The 17,870-nt window shown below is 42.7% G+C and overlaps 1 protein-coding gene across 7 annotated transcripts in view; it reads right to left on the reverse strand.

The window, feature by feature from the left end:
- The window catches only part of tcf4 (transcription factor 4), a 201,910-nt gene extending 184,358 nt beyond the window's left edge, over window positions 1–17,552 (reverse strand). Inside the window, exons 1-4 of one of the 7 annotated variants that reach the window (XM_068573318.1) lie at window positions 17,094–17,551; window positions 16,735–16,867; window positions 16,392–16,430; window positions 12,442–12,514 (exon numbers count right to left, since the gene is read on the reverse strand). In XM_068573318.1, the coding sequence (XP_068429419.1) occupies window positions 12,442–12,514; window positions 16,392–16,430; window positions 16,735–16,833 (211 nt within the window). In that variant the 5' untranslated portion in view covers window positions 16,834–16,867; window positions 17,094–17,551. Of the gene's footprint in view, window positions 1–12,441; window positions 12,515–16,391; window positions 16,431–16,734 lie in introns of all 7 variants that reach the window. The other 6 variants (XM_068573323.1, XM_068573320.1, XM_068573319.1 and 3 more) reach the window with 6 other exon arrangements.
- Window positions 17,553–17,870: the final 318 nt, after the last annotated feature.

Consider the following 17,870-nt stretch of genomic DNA (forward strand, 5'->3'; position numbering starts at 1 on the left):
ACCAAAACACCAATTAAACGTCAGGGAAGGAGATCCAAATGAACACAAACACAGCCAGAGACGGTGGCATGAATTTACTGCTGATATCTGTGTGTGTGTCTGTGTGTGCGTGAGTGTGTGTGTGTGTGTGTGTGTGTGTGTGTGTGTGTGTGTGTGTGTGTGTGTGTGTGTGTGTGTGTGTGTGTGTGTGTGTGTGGATGTGTGTGTGTTTTCACACAATCTTAACATGCATGCACTCTTTTTTTCTTAATTTTCTCTCTCCTTTTCTCCATGAACACACACTTACAGTACACACACACGCACACACACACGCACGCCCGCACGGACGCACGCACACACATGCACACAAACCAACACACATTCATGTACTGTCTGGCCCGTCACAAGACCAGATGGCACTAGGGGTGTTCCAGACAATTTACAGTCTGTGTCTATGTGTGTTTGTGCACGTATGTCAGTATTTGTGCATGTGTGTGAGGGAAAAAGGGGGGTTGGTTGGAAAATATATCTCCTCCTCCCCACGCACACACACACACACACACACACACATACACACACACACACACACAGACACACACAGGAACTTGGCAGTGCCACTCTGCTGCCAGCTCTGCCAAGGACTGAGAATAAAACAAAAGCCGGGATGAACCATTGCGCTGCTTCCCTCCTCTATCCCACCCAGAACTCTGAAACAGATGGTTTAACCCGCTGGTCTCTGCAGTGGGAAGGTTCAGCATGACTCTGGCAAGTCATCCCACATCACATTTGTACATTATACACCTCTGACAAAGACATTCTGACGGCATACAAAGACACACAAGACTGGCAAATCTGTGTCATTTCAGTTTGTGCCGAACAACTTGGAGGAGAAAAGGTGCAGAAGAAAAGCTGGATGAAGAAGAGGAAGTGTATGATGAGGACGGGGGGGAAGCCAGATTTTATTTTACATTTTAAATATGCAGGCCTCTGTCCCGTTGTCTGGCCCTCTTTAAAGAGTTCTATGGACAGCCTTCACACCAGCCTGAAGAAAACAAACTAAGCTGGCGAATGCATCTGAGCCTATCGAACCGATATTTATTTGAACCAGGCATCAGTGTTCCCATCATGTTTTGGATGTGTCACGTTATCACTCAGTAAGCAGTAGGGAATGCCAGAGCTGCCTTATGTATAATCTTGTATCTAATAGACTGACAAGAGTGGGCATCGATCATGAAAAAATAAAGAAAATTGCCAATACGCACATTTTTCAAAATGTTGACCTGTGCTTTTAAACTAAGGCCGTTTCATTATATTCTGGGTAAAAAGCATCCGTCCCTCAACATCTCTGGACAGCGCTGACACCATCAACCTTGAGGTCAGATTTGAGTGTATACAGTAGAAGCGTGTGGCTTGTCTTGATGTCAAACTGGAGGAACTGGAAGAGGAAGTGTTGAACAAGAGCAGGAAGAAACAGTAAATATTGAAGGTCCGGAGGAAACACAAAGTTAAAGAAACAATCAGAAGCAACACATCACATGACGACAGGATGTGTTGCACTGAAAGCACCCAAAGAGCTTCAATAGGAGTACAACTTTGTTTGCAGCAACAGGTATAAGGGCGGTGGGGTTGTGGAGGCGAGGGGGGAGGGGTAGACCAGCTGTTTCACTTTACGCAGGACTGCACAGCAATATTGTCCCTTGTCCCACATACTGAGACCATGTGCCACATTTTGATTGGCTCTAGTTTGAAAAAATCAAACCACTGCTTGAAAAATGTGGCTTTAATAGTCTCTACTGCAAAGAAAGCAGCGACGGCTGTCAATCAAACTTCACCTATCAGTGTCTTTGCTATGCTTCGCCCAACAGGGAGGATGAGGGGGAAACTGAGAGTCAACACAAAGTCACCAAGCTATGCAGATTTAGGCGGAAGGCTGGAAACTACCACAAAGAAAGGAAATACAGTTAAGTGTTTTGTTCACACATTGGAAGCAACACAGTGACCATAACCACCGAAGTTGTGTGCTACTGCATCAACCAGAGAAGAAAGCACAGAGATGTTACGAGCTACGGGGGGAGAAGAGGAATGTTAGATGGACAATATATCAAAATGTTAGACTCCCTTTCAGCATCGGTATAACATGCCCCACATTTGCCCCACATTTGGTTTGTTGGGATCTATCTGGTCACCCTAGTGACATGGAACATCACAAGGATGATGTCTGAGTTAACAACAGTGTGCTGGTGTAGCTGGGAGGAGGGGGAGGAAGAGAAAGAGAAGGAAGATGAATGGGTGAAGAAGAAGAAGAAGAAGAAGAAGAAGAAGAAGAAGAAGAAGAAGAAGAAGAAGAAGAAGCTATAAGGAAGAGGAGCTGAGTTAGAATAAAGGAGTGACAAAGGAGGTGAAAACAGTGAGGAGGAGGGAAGGAGAAAGAGGAGAAAGAAGAGAAAGGGGAAGTGATGAAGAAGGAGAGGAAGGACAAAATAATGCTGCATCAAGTTTGATTTCCCAGACCTTCGTCTTCTCAATTAACAACCACCATTTCCACATAGGACACCTTCTCTGCCCCCCACCCTCCCCCCACCTCACACACGCACACACACACTCTCCCCAAACAATTTTGCTTGTCACGCACTTGCACTTACAAGTATAAACACACACACACACACACACACACACACACACACACACACTGCCGCCTCCCAGAATAAGTTGGTTGCTTCTAATTGGAGTGGTGTTTGTTGCGGAGAGGTGTTGAGCGCCGCTGTAATTGCCAGGCAGGCTGGTTGACGTTCCCCCGTCTCTTTATTTTTTAAGGGCTGGGTAATTAGGCTCGCTGGTTGTGCAATTGTGCCGTTGCCGCCGCCACCGTCGGTACGAGCGAACAGGTGTGAGGAGCGAGCGGTGGAACACGCGACACCTCGCCGACGTCACAGACCGACCGCGGAGAGGAGAGAAGGGCTGTTTACCGGTGAAGGTGGGGGGCGCCGCAGTCATGAGGTTTCACCAAAAGAGACTGGAGATGAAGGACTGACAACACCTTCACCACAGGGGGGGAGGCAGGTATTCACTCAGCTGATTGGAGAAGAGGAAATGAGCAGATTGTGTGACTGAGATGCAAAAGGAAACACACTGACACACTGAATATAACTAATAATCAGGCGACTAGCTCCGGTTCAGCCGAAGCCAATGCGTAAGTGTCTTAAAACCAGCAGAGGGCGACTCTTCAGGTTTGCAAATAGAAGTCTGATTGTATGGAAGTCCATGAGAAAATGAGTCTACTTTTCTCTTGATTTATTCCCGAAGTAAACATTGGAAACATGAGTTTATGTTTCAATCTCTAATTTCAAGTCTTCTTCAATACATCATGATGTTCATGATCTGGTAATAAAACAGGGTATGCTTTAGGGCGGCTCTTACTGTGATTGACAGGTGATGTTGTCTGGTCTGGAGCTACCTGCGTCATATGCGCCGCGCCAAAAGTCGGAGGATCACCGAGTTTCATAAGGATTTATCCTCTGGAGACCATCAATATCTGTACCAAATATCACGGCAATAGTCGTTTTTGTGTCTGGTCCAAAGCAAGGGACCACCTGACTGAAGCTAGCTAGCCACTCGCACGGCTGAAAAAAACTAAACAAACAAATTCATGCAAGCGGATGTGGAAAATCGCTCATAAGTAAAGCCGACAAGGACTTAATGTTTTGTTCACGTTTTTAAATGTGGTCAAGTTTTGTTCTTTTATCAAAATTGTTACTTCACTTCAACACACATTAGTGAATCAGTTGATTGTTTTTAAGGAGAATTAGGAACATAGCTACTCACATTGACCAACAGGAATCCGTTTACAGAGAAACCTCGGCGTCATTCTCAACTACACACAGTGTGGATTCAAATTATGGACAATAATCACCCAGACATTTTATATAACTTTTATCCCTGTGAGCAAAATGCATGATGGTTGTTAACTATTGGCCATTACAATGTTGCATGGATCCAGACCTTTCGCCCCACGTCTGGTGTTGCAAACGCTGCCAGCTGATCCCTCTCTTGGAGAAACGACCGAGCCAATACCAGCTCAGTGGGAGGGATTAAGAATGGTGACGCCATCTCTTCCTGTGCCACCGCTCATTCAAAACAAAGAGTTGCCCCAAGTCGACTTCCCGACACATACACCCTTAAATTAAGATATAATTATTCCACTGCCATCACAAACATTACCAAACGGCTCCCCCTAGACCGCCTACGCAACTTCCATGTCCACTTAAAATGAGAATTGTGTAACAAATGTATCACTTGTTTCTGACAGTAAACAGCCAACATGACAACATTGTCAGGCTGCATAGTGAGGTGAAATGGAATGGCACCTCAGACCGATAATCAGGGTTGCATTGTCAGAAATGCTGTCTTCCTATCCACTCTCCACCGCTAATCACTGGTTTATACTTTGAACATACAAATCATGCGGGTAACCTGCTGCAGGTGTGCAACAGATGCCTCTAAAAACAAGTCCCATTTTGACTCTAGCCAAAAACAGATGAAAATCAGCAATTAAGCACTGGCTGTCTGTCAACATTTAGTCAACTTATAACAAAGTGCTTCAAGGCAACAAAACATGCAAACAGACTGCTGGCACACACGCTCGTCCCAAACATCGGAGAGACAAAAACATGATTCATATTTCATTCTCTTCGCTGACTTTGACATCCAGTTATTACAGTTGACACTTTTAGAGCCATACGTATTGGTTAGTGAATTGCAGGTCTGAAGACATCTAGATGAGCTTTAGATAGTGTTTCCTAATCATACTGATTGAAAAGTTATATACAACCTAAACAAATGTTGTCTTCTCAACCAAATCTTTTTTTTTTAACTGCAACGACAAATCAATAAGCTATCAGGACACATGACCTAAAAATGTGAAGCAGGTCTTAACTGTGTTATATACTCTCACTAAGATAAAATTGCAGCATCGTGATATATCCGAGAAATCTAAAAAAAAAAAATCCCGTTTCAACCACATTTGGCCCTGCTTTAAGATGTCAAAGACCTGAGGTCAATTAACCTGAAAATGACCAAATATGTGCTGAGTGGGGCAAAGAAATACTAAACCAAGCTACACATCGAGGTTCAAATAAACCAAGGATAAACCTGACTTAACTCACACCCAAAGAAACAACCTCACCTTGAAGGAACAAAACTAGATCTGTTCAAAACAACTATGGTTGAATTCCAAATGAAAGCTTGACAAGTTATTTTGTCAGTAGTGTGAAACCTTTTTTAAACCAAACACGGCCCACTTCTAAGCCGCAAATCTCAAGATACAGTAAACTACAGAGATCCCATCAAATAACACTAAATTCCAACTGACTTCCACATCTACAAACCTTCCTCTTTTCCTTTCGCCTGGCTTTTCCATCTTTAGCATCTTATCTCCCAACCTACCACCCAATCATATATCCCTTGCACATATCCAAGGACTCTCTCGCTTCGTCTCCAATGATATTCTCATTCTTAACCCCGTCCATCCTCGTCACTCCCGAAGAAATCCTCAGCGTCTCCTATCTGCCACCTCCACCCTGACCGCACCACCATCCTGTAAACCTTCCCTTTCAGTCTTGCTCGTACCCTTCTGTCGATACCACCGACTCATATGACAGATGAGTTTAACTGACCCTAACCCTAACCCTATTACCACAAACAAGGGGCTCACCTATTTCTTTTGCAATAAAACAGAAAAATCCCACTCTGCTCAAAATAATATGTATAAAACTTTTTTCTTTTTTTTTTAAAAAAAAGGATTGAGTCAAACTAAACAACTCAACTCAATTAAACTTCAAGTCAAAGAAACCCAAACAAGAACACATAAACTCAACAGCTCAGCACATCTCAGCATCGTCTACGGGGAAAACATACGGAGCTCCGACTCGGTAGCGAGCCGGTCCGTCGAAGCAAGCGGCACGTCAATCTCTTGAGCTTTGGGAAAGAAAAATTATAATTTATAAAGCACAAACCCACGTTGAGTTCTCACAGACGCTAACCTTGAAATCACTGCCATTATTATCGAAGTCATTATTAGCATTAGAAAAGCAAATGGGGCCAATAATATTTGCCATTATGGCTAAAAACGCTTATTAATCCCTAATCCGCACCACAATTAAAAGCATGGTTGGGTGTTTTTTTTATTTTTTGTGAGCCGCTCTGCGTCTCCTTGCCGGGGAAACAAGACAATTTAACAGCCTCGGAGGCAGAAAGAGGGTGGGAGGGGGAGAGGGGAGGGCATGGGGGTGTTAAGTGACTGGCTCCTGCTCTCCATCTCTATTTTGAAAGCGATCAGCCGGGATGTTTTTTTTTTGAGTGACAGGCGTAACAGAGGCAGATTTGACTGGATAGAGACAAGAGGGTGGTGGCAGTGGGGGGCTCCTGCGTTGGAGTGCGTTATCTGTCTCGGTACAAGTGCATCAAATCAAACGGGAGAGGGGGGACAGGGGGGAGGGGGGATTATTAAAGCAACCCCCTTTTTTTTCCCCGCTGTGAACTGTGACTTAATAAGCTATGCCAATTAGGGGAACAAAAATCAGGCATGCCATCGGGGCTGTATCTATCCTTTGCCCAAATTTCTCTGCTAATGCGTGAAGCGCGCTGGCAGAGAAGACCGCGCTGCTGCTGTGTTCTTCTGTGTGTGTGTGTGTGTGTGTGTGTGTGTGTGTGTGTGTGTGTGTGTGTGTGTGTGTGTGCGTGCGTACGTGCGTACGTGCGTACGTGCGTGCGTGCGTGCGTGTGTGACTTCGGCTTTTGAAAGGAAAAAAAAAGGAGATGGACGATGGCACCAAAAAAATCAAACGGGATAGTGTATTGATTTTGCGATCGTCTCCCTGAAAGTCTTTCTTTGTCTGTTTTTTTTTTGTGTGTGTATTTTTAGAGCCGGATATATGTTCCTTCATCACCACAAACTTTTGTTGTGTCTCACTTTGCGTACTTTTGTAGGTACACTTGCTTTTTGGGGGGTCTGGACGCTTCTCACCCTCAACGGTGGCCATTGTTGCTCGGTAGCAGAAGGGGGAGGGACCACCGACCTGTGTGAAACTTGTGAACGTGGCGGGGACCAGGAAGCAGCAGTAGAAGTAGCAGAAGTTATACTTAGATAAATTATTGAATTATAAGTTAGCCAATATACTGTAGTCTGATAGAAGCCTTTCATCGGATTTATTCATCATTCATCGTCAGAAATGAATTACTGCCGATGACGTCCCCTGCCTCACCTTTTCTCCTTCCATCATTGTGTCCTTTTCCTACTTTCTTTAATCCTTCTATTCTTCCTTCTTTCCTTTCTATCACATTTACTTTCCTCCTTTCAACCATTCTTTCTTTCTTTTCCTCTCTTTTCTTTATATGCACTTTCTTCCTCGCATCTTTTACCCTTCCTTTCGTTCTTCTCCCTTTTTTTCTTTCTCCCTCTCCTTACCTTCTTTTCCTGTTTCCTGTCTCTCAATTCTCTTTTCCATTTTCTCCTTTTTCCTTTTTTCGGTTCCCTCTTTACCTTCCTTCAGCTTTCCATTCCTCTTTCCCTTCTTCCTTCCTCCCTTTCTTTGTTTCTTTCTGCTGACACTTGAGGAAACATTTCCTCCATCTTTCGTTGCCAACTTTATGTTCCATGGCAACGGGGAGGATGGTTTGCCCTCCCGCCCCCAAAACCCCCTTCCCTACCTCCCCTTCATTCCCAGCTAGACAAACATACACGCACACACTCACATACACACAGAAATCTGTCAGTCACACATTTTCAAGCTCAACACTCATTCTCTCTATGAACACACACATCAACACACCTCAGTCTCCTTCCAACACCATTGACAGGGAGACAAACAGCGGATCTGAGAGGTTATGTGTTTAAAAAAAAAGAAGAAGAGGAAAAACACTGCACGCAGCCAAGACCTGAAATAGACGGGTGGCACGGTGGCAGCGTTTTTTGACAGGCAGAGTGAAGCCGCTCGCTGAACAGCTCCATCCAGGAGGAGATTAGAAAAACACACACACAGAGTTTGAAGTGTGCATTATCTTTTCCAGGGATGATCCCAAAATAAAACGGCAACAATGGCCAAATCTCCCAATAATTAAAACGCCTAATCCACTTCCTGGTTGGCGATGACCGTGGGCTGAGCGTGTCAGCCGGGGACTCGTGGGGAGATTGTGCGTCGTTTATGTTTAGATGCTTTTGTGGGTTTTTTTACAGCAAATTCGTCGCCCCCCAAAAATACGAGGACTTACACGGAGCGAGGAGAGCGCTTCGAAACCAAAACAAAATAAAACATGTATTCACAGCATTGTGTGAAGGATGTCATTTTCAAAATTCTAATTCTACATGAAGACATGTCGGGAGGGGGGGGGACCTCACCACTCGCTCTCAAAAGCATCAGATAAACCAAATCCTAAAACCTAAAACCCATTTTGATTCCTCTGCCTCTCCGCCTGACTGACGTGTTATCTTTACGCACTTCTGTGTCTCCTGCTTCCATCCAGCCGCCTGTCTCCTTTATGTTCTAATTTTGCCGTTGATGTTGTCTTCTTTAACCCCGTTTGGCAAACCTCCGCCCATTCTGAAGATGTGTTCTCTGTGGCTGCAAATTTCTGCTTATAAGACTATAGGAGATTATAAGAGAGGATGTATTAACAATCAATACCTTAATACTTTGATGACATATTTACTGATTTGAATTTTTACACTATATTTTATTCTTGCTTTGGTTTTGACCAAACATGACTTTGCTTCTTGTTAAAAACTAACGTATAGCTTTGGAATCAGCACCAAACCTCAGCTTTCATACTAGCACACTCATCAGGCAGCGTACCTGTCCCACAGTCAGGTGTGTGAAACTAGCTTGCCGACTAAAATGGCCATTGATGTTGAATATTTTGAGGTATTCAGAAACTGTGCAGTTGTACGTTAGCTAAATAATACATTGTGACATGTATACTTAAGGATTATTTTACACATCCGCGTGTGTTACAACAACACCAACAAGCTAGAATGAATACAACTTTCTTACTTCCTGCAAAGTTTACATCTTGAAGATGCAAGTTATTGTTTTTGTTTTTGATCGGCTGCTAAGTTAAATTAGTCATCCAAATGTTTTTTACTTTTTAAAATCTAAATAAATGTTAACAACAAATTTATTGCAAAAATTAGTGTTTTAAAACTGTAATAAAGAGAAAAGAATGCTGGGCATGAGTTGTATGATGTTTCCGGCTTCTCTGAATGTCTTCTCTTGAAGTTCTCCGAACCAAAAGTCATTAACCTGAACTAAACACACACCGCGTGGACCCCAGTTCAGTGTCGGCAGGTCGCAGCCTCTGGCATCGCCCCAGCCTTTGGAAACCGCTGCTCTCATGGTTGTGTAGGTCTATAGAGTTCTAATTAGCTGCATTCACAAACAGCGGCGGGCTCATCAAAATGCCGAGGCCTGCAGAAAGCCACAGCAGGGGTGAGCAGTGTGCGTGTTTGTGTGTGTGTGTGTGTGTGTGTGTGTGTGTGTGTGTGTGTGTGTGTGTGTATGTGTGTGTGTTTTGCTTCTTGTACATGCGGGTGTTTAGAAGTGTGTGCGAGTGTAATTTGTGTTCAGGGATGAGTGCATGCGCGTGTGTGACACCAGAGTGGGTTCCTGTATCAAAAGAAAAAAGAAAAAAATACAACAATCCCAAAATGAAGACACAAATTGAAGACACAAACCAAGGTCCAACAGCCGCCACCAATTCCACAAAAGCTGCGGCCTTTTTCTTTTTTCACACATTTTAACATTTGTCGTCCTTCCTTGCATTTGTATGCGCAGCACAGGAGCAACCAACAACACCGAAACCACAGAGCGCAAACAACCACCGCACCACGAAGCAGTAAACAAAGAAGACGTCTCGGCATCTCTCTGTTTTCCAGCCAACAAACAAAATGGCTTCCGAACGTCGTTTAGAGGCAAATAACATGAGGGACAGAAACGACTCGGCTGTTTTCTCTGAAAAGCTTCCAGAAAAGATTTTTTTTTTTTAGAAAGCATCCTCCAGAGGTTGAGCTCGTACAGACTGAGGATGTTATGGAACACAACATACACACACACACACACACACACACACACACACAAACACACACATTGAACAATAGAATTATGTAAAATACATGAGCATATAGAAGTGTACAATCAACCATAGAACAAGCAGAAGCAGGAAAGAAGTGGACTAACTGTCTTTTTTACAAAAAGACTACAATACATTAGGGGTGGGGAAAACATTTGATACAGCATAGTATCGCAATATTTTGCATGCCGATATTGTATCAATATACGGAAACCAAGTATCGATCTTTTATTTAATCAATTCTACATTTTTTAGTCGTTGAATAATAAAATATATTGCTTTTTCAGTCCACTAGATGGCGCTGTATTGTTTTCTGGTGAGGTCAGCAAACGTTACGAATTAACAGGCGGCCCTGTGAAGTGGCGACTTTCATCACTAGCTAACAGGGCCACCTGTTAATCTGTAACACCGTCATCCCGACCCAGTTCATGAAGTAGTCGGTGAAATTCGCGCCTACAAATATTATTATGAACCCAAACACGAGCATGTTTGATGTTCCAACATTTTTGGGATTTCCATAACAACTATAAAGCAGAAATAGTGGTTGTTTTTTTATGATGGATGGTGGAAATGATAACTGTTTGCACAAAAATAAGCCCCACGCCCTCTCCGACGCGTCCAACTCGAATGACGCGACTACGTAGACTGTAGTACAAACAGTTCAGTTGGTCAGGTGCAACATTGATGACAGTGTTGGTCAGTTTGTCTGGTTGACAATCACATTTTGCTGCAATAAAAATGATTGAAGTGAGATCTTATTATATTAGATAAAATATGTAGACAAAATTTCCTTTGGGGACAAATTGCGGTTGAACAAAGGTAATAAATCGCAATATATCGCAATACTCAATGTATCACAATACTCAATATATCGCAGTATCGTGATAATATTGTATCGTGACGTAAGTATCGTGGAAATGTCGTATTGTGGGACCTCTGGTGATTCCAACCCCTACAATACATTCAAGATTTCAGCCAATATGCTCAAGGCAAATATTGTCAAGATATAAGAACACTGGGGAATAATTAAAGAACCTTTTCTTTTTAATCTAAAAAAAATAGTAATTTATCCTCAATTGATTCAAGCTGAACGACTGCAAATTGATAAAAAAACGGTTTGATTGACGAACCAAAAAAAATTAAATCACCAGCCAACCCAGTCGCTGAAGAAAAACGCTGACATTGTACGTTTCTGCAAACTAGGTCAAGGTCCTATAAAACCTAACTTGGGTAAGATCAAAGAAAAATATGACTGTTTGTGTTACAATAATAAGGTATCAGAACTCCTCGACATCCAGACCAACTGAATGAATGAAGGGTTTAGCGTTAGCGTGAAAAAACACATGACTGACACATGTTGCGACTGTACTGACTCCCTCACGATAACCTGTCAAAGCCGCCATGTTGCACTACTAATGAAACCAAACTGTGCCTGTTTGACACCAATAACACTGTGTAAAAAAAACAAACAAGTAAACCGATCTCCACAACCCACACGCACGCACTCACACACACTCACACACACACACACACACACACACACACACACACACACACACACACACACACACACACACAAGGGCAGGAAAGAATGAGGGCAGCAAATCAGAAAAACAGGAAGTCTCCATCAGGAATGAAGTTGAGCAGCTGAAAAATAAACGTGTTGCCCCAAAATACAGGCACTTGAAAAATCCCATCATCACCTCATGACTGTGTTTTCCATCCCGACATCGTTACGTCATTGCACGATAAGGTAAAGTGGGACCAAACACGTGAAAACTACGCCAGCACAGAGCATGCAGATTTTTTAAGGACAATTTGAACACAATAAACCTGGTGCTCAGCTATTTTAGGAATAAAAAAAAAATGAAACCATATTTTTAACTGTTTTCTTAAAGGAATCAGAGGGCCGGGGCTGACAGACAGGTATGCTCTGAGTGACACACTAACCCATAATCAAGTCATGTCATCAGACCAAGCCGCCTTATTGTTTGAGCAACACGCAACATTCTTTTTTAGCAAAGATTAGGAAAGAAAACAGCAACCAGCTCAACAATATGAGACCGCGTAGTCAAAGAATATATGAGTTACAGTGTCGACAAAAAAAAACTAATCTTGCACTTTTTCTCCTCAAAGTGAAAAAGTATTCCACAAAGCAAAAACAGCATAAATCCCCCCCCCCAAAAAAAACTGCATCTGCATGAACAGAACATGGTTCCCCACAAGAAAATTCAAACAGCAAGCAAAGCAGCAGTAAGCAGGTGTAAGAGGAAGGAGGGAAGGAGGTTGCTAGAAGACTGAAAGAAAAAGAAAAAGGGGGGAAAAAGGAGAAAGCTGACGTACTTGAGCCGGAGAAATGTCCGCTCCCCAGAGAGGTCGGCCCGTTCTTTCCACTGCTAACAGGAGGGGAAAACATCTACAAGACAAACAGAGCGCACATTACCTCCGAGAGCACTGACACTGCGAACAGCAAGACACAACTCTACAGAAACGTCACTGCAGCTTCACATGAACAGCTTCCTTCCAAAACGCCAGGACAGCATTTGGCTGAAAAATGTGTTAAAATCCTGTGAGGAAATGTCTTGAATGGTCACTCAATGATAATTATTTTCAGCATATTAGAGCTTATTTTATTTTTTTTATTCTTACGTTTTGGAAGGAAACTCTTTGTGGATATTTACCAAGAAAACAAAAGGTCTCTCATCACTAAGGCTGGGTATCACTGGGTATCATTTCAATAATAACACTGACTGGATACTATGCTATAATGTTTTTATCTAATATATATCGTTTCATAAATGTGATTTTCCTTTAACAAAAGGAGCAAAGTTTTGAAATGTTTCATATTTGTGCAAGAGGTTGGCCTAAAGAAATTACAATCTTAAATTAGCAAGATTTTGATTAAAATCAGTACAAAATAAAAACTGAGCGAAATTATAAATCTGACCAAGGTTTTACTGCCTGCAAGAAGTGGGACAGGTCACTGTTTTGGAAGTGGCAAGTCAACTCCCAAATCAATGGTCAGGTCCAGTCGCGTCCCAGGTCAAGAAGTAATGCATCTAGTCCCAAGTCAAGACATGTACTTATGCACAGAGTCTAGAATAACAAGTCCACAGTCCAGCATCATGATAAGCAAGTCCTGTTTCCAAACCAAAGACATGCAATATCCGTCTGATCAGTCACACTTGGTGTGTTATTTCTTTGAAACAGGTATATTCTTCTATAATTCCTAGAAGCTTAATGTGTTATTCCATGTTGACATGTGTTATTATGTTGACTAAAGCATTCTTTACAACCATTGAGAAATTCTGATCACAGTATCACCTGTTGGGCCGCACTGACAAACACAGCTTTCCTCCCTGTTTATGTCGCCTCGTCAGCTGCTGTCAGGTTGATTTAAATATATTATTAAATCAAGAGGTTCTTTTATATTATTAAGTTTACATTTTAGGCTTGATGAGGATATTGAGTTTAAAGTCAGTAGTCATGTTCATGACTTGAGTCCAACTCTGGCCCAAGTCATACTATGAGTCCACACCTCTCGAGGCCAGCTTTCTGAGTGTGTTTTAATGTCTGTACTTCAAATGCATAGAGTTTGGATACCCGGCCCTAATGGTCACACAGACTCTCAACTCAGACCTGAACGCAGATATGAAGAGTTCCTTTTCCAAAACACTTTGGGAACATTTATTTCGGGGAAAGTGGAACAAAATCAAATCTTTTACCATAGTATATGCAGCATCTTTAGAAAATAACTAGGATTACTTAAATCACCTGCTTTATTGATCATGAATGCGTATTCTTTCAAAAGTGTCACTTTTGCAATGTGTTGGACAGCTCCTTTTAGAAAGGAAACACTTCATATCTAGTTCATATCTGACTTAAACATATGAGATAATCATCAGAACTAGTTACCATCTGCTCTACACATCTACAGGACGATAAGCCCACGATAAGACAGACTGAAGATTAATGCCGATTCCTGTTGTTTTAATGTACGAGCTACTGTAAAGCCTCTCAAGAAAACAGTTCATCTTCTGACTGCGATGGATGACCTCTCTGGATCAACTGCAGGCCTGTGAGTCACCGTGTTTGATGGCGAGAACTGTCAGTGATACACACTCTGAGCTTCCCACTTTCAAATGAGCTTTCTAGGATTCACCGTTTTTAATGGATTTCTCTTTTTTTCTCCACGTCTTTTGTTGTCAAACCACAATAGAGGTAAATCAAACCCAGACTAAAACAATAGTCGACCTGTCCCCTTTTCTGAATTCAGCTTGTGGGCCCTGGATGTGCGTACGTCGGATACTGAGGTTGCTCCCTCGCGGCTGCGGTGAACACAAAGAGTAAACGAACGTTTGCGAGATGGAGGATCTAATTCTGATTATCAGCAGGTCTATCGATATACATCCCAGTGGAAGCACTCGGAGCTGCGGGTGTCAGCTTGTGGGCGGGCAAAGACAGATGATCGCATAAATTAATGTGACCGACCTGCGTTTATAATGAGAGGAGACACGTTCTAGCTGCTGCTGCTGCGGCTGCTGGCCTCCTTTGTTTGAAGAAATATAATTTAAGATGGGCTGATTGACATTTTTTAAAACCTGTTAAAATTCAAACACAGCAGGAAATGTCCACACAAATATTACGATTCTGTGAACTAAACAGCTACTAAATTTAGATTTTGTGATTAATTCTTTTTTTTTAATTAAAATGTTTACTTTTGGCTCAACTTATTATTTTATGATGTTCCTAAAATAACCTGAGAGCATGTGTCTGCCTTTATAAGGAGATAATGGTGTCAGAAACAATATATCCTATCGTCTGCTTTTTTGTTTTATTAAAGGACAATATAATTTTAAAAATATTCCTATCATATTCTTATAAAGTCTGTGGCATTAAATTAATAATTGTATTATGTTTTTTTATCTTATGTTTATTATTGTAAACCTTAAAAAAAAAAAGTCACTATAGCAACATGACTTACTGTTGTAATGGTGAGTTTACAGGGATGTGATTGGACATTTGGTGTATTAATATACACAATAACACTTCTATAGGGATTCAAACAATGTATTTATAATATATGCAGGTCTAAATAGCAAATACAGCACATATTTATAATTCAAATATTGCTATAGAGGCGTTGTATGTAGTTCACACTTCCAACAGCGTTCTAATTGTATGAGCCATGTCATCAAAGCTCACAGCAATAATGCTACAATAGTATTGTAAGTTTCTACAGCAGACAATTGAGTTGATAATATTTCTCTTTTGATAGGTTTGTGAATTCAAATCTTCAAATAAATAATGAAATATGTCTATAACACGCCTATATGTGGTCAATTACAGTGTGACCTGAGCTGCACGGGGCCTCAACTGGGATTACAGCATTGACATCACATAGATTAATAAAGGTACATAATGAGGATTTTCAGTGCCTGTTTTTGCATCTCGTGCAGAAACTCCAGTCATTTTAATATGGTCTGATATTATATGTGTATATTAAATAGAAGATATATGTGTGTGTGCAGGCCTCAGCTGTGATCATATCACAGATCATCTATTGCTTTCTACATTCTTGGAGAAATGTACTATATTGCACGGGAATTTTTAGGTGATTATTTTTTTTCTCCCATGCATCTCTGCATCAATAGCCTCATTCTTTATATCATTATATTCCTGCTGTCTCTCAACGTTTAATCTCAGTTTTGTATTTCATTTTTGGAGTGTTTTTTTTTTTCTTCTTCCAACTCCTGCTCCTCCTCCTCTTCAGGCCAAAGTTGCTCCCAGAGGAGAGAGGAGGAGAGAGGCGCGCAGAAAACAAGGCCGAGCGTGGGGATGGAGTTGGAGGGGGTATGAGGAGGGGGGGGGGGGCACTATTTCCTGTCCGTCAAGTTCACAACACAGGCTGTTCCTTTAAAAAAAAAATACACACAAACAACCACACAAACTTTCAAATGGAGTCATGAGTTTGAGCAGCGAGCAGCCCGCTGCGGAACATTTACACCGCGGAGAGAAAGTGGGACATAGTTCTCTCTTTTTCGGCTGCATGCATGTCTGTCTATCTGTCTGCATGTCTGTCTGTCACGCACGTTCATGTTTCTACATCGAGCCTTTAACCGCGTGGACGACGCGGTGCGCAGCGCGTGGAGCAGCCTGGAAAGTCGCACACGCACACAAATAAATATAATTTGTTTTTCAACATTTTCTAAATCCTATCAAGGGCAGAATGAACAGGTTACACATGAAAAGTAAAAAGAACGAAATAAAGGACTTAAAATGAGATACACTACCATGGATGTTGGGAACATTTTCAAATCGCTGTTTCGCATCTATAAGACAACAAAATTACCAATGCAGCATCACAATTCTCTGCATACACACACAGAAATCAAATTACAAAAAAGCAGGGAAAAAACAAAATGAGTTGCACTGACTTTTTTTCTGCAAGTTACTTTACGTGCAAACGCACTTTTGTGCAAAAAACAGTTGAGTGGAAATAAGCAGGTTTAACGTGCAAAAGTCATTACGTTGTAAATTGTAAAACAGTGGTCGCTGTAAGTAGCTACGGGGCGCGTGCATGCTCTTCCGCGGCTTGTAGCTGTCAAGACACTAGTTATTATTTTTCATATTTACGCGGAGAAGAAGGTCCGGGTCCCTTACCGCGCTGAAATCCAGTAAGTCGCTCAGCTCCTTGTCGGTTCCCAGAGCTGCCATCCGCTGTTGATGATGCATTTTTTTTTTTTTTTTTTGCAAAATCGCACGGACCCTAAAAACAGAGGGAGGGTGGGGATGGGGGGGGGGGACAAATGAAGAGACAGAAGAGGACAGGTAGGACAGACTGATAGATGGAGAGACACGGGGAGGAGGGGTGGGGGGAGAAGAGGAAGACCTCGACTTCTTCTTCTTCTTTTTGTGTGTGTGTGTGTGTGTGTGTGTGTGTGTGTGTGTGTGTGTGTGTGTGTGTGTGTGTGTGTGTGTGTGTGTGCGCGCACCGCTTCCCGGATCTCTCTTTTCCTCCACAGCGAAATAAATCCAGTAAAAAAAAAAACAACAACAACCTCGCAGCCTCGATTCTAGTTCATCCTCGGAGCGAGGAGCTCCGCCGCGGGTTCCTGGTTTGGCAGCAAAAAAAAACTGACAGGAAATTTAAAAAAAATTTAAAAAAGACAAGGGAGGGGGGGGCGGGGTGCGCGACGGGACCGGAGTTTCTGTGCGCGTTTTGGTGTGTTTTCTCCAGCCGAACAAGTCCGACCTCTCCGCGTTAAAACGTAGTTTGTCCGCCGCGGCTGGCTGTGTGTGTGTGTCTCTCTCTCTCTCTCTCAAACACACACACTCACACACACGCACACAAATGCGCGTGCGATATAAATAAATAACACGCTGTCTCCGCTCAGCCTCTCGAGGACGAAAAAAAAGAAAAGAAATCACCTCAGAAAACGCGTGCTGGTGTCAGAGGCAGAGTCCCGGCAGAGGTGGTGATCCGGCTGCTCCTGGCGCGGGCTGAGCGGCTCTTTGCCTCCGCTCGGCTGCTGCTGCTGCTGCTGAAGGATACCCGGCGCGCATGCAGGACGGAATCCCATGCGCGTGTGGCACAGCCGCGGGTGCGATAAGTGTGCTCGTGCGGCCACCTAGCTTACGTTCTCGTGTCCAACACCGCCGCGCCGAGCGGAGGAAGCGGGGACATCTTTTTGGGGGAAAGATGCAGAGATTTTTTTCTTTAGAAGAAAATATTGGTTTGATCGGCGCGAGGATTGGCTGGTTTGATTTGG

The sequence above is a fragment of the Clinocottus analis genome, unplaced genomic scaffold (genome assembly GCF_023055335.1).
Source record: "Clinocottus analis isolate CAN_PGR_092001 unplaced genomic scaffold, fCliAna1.0.p SCAF_13, whole genome shotgun sequence".
In the NCBI taxonomy this organism is placed as follows: domain Eukaryota; kingdom Metazoa; phylum Chordata; class Actinopteri; order Perciformes; family Cottidae; genus Clinocottus; species Clinocottus analis.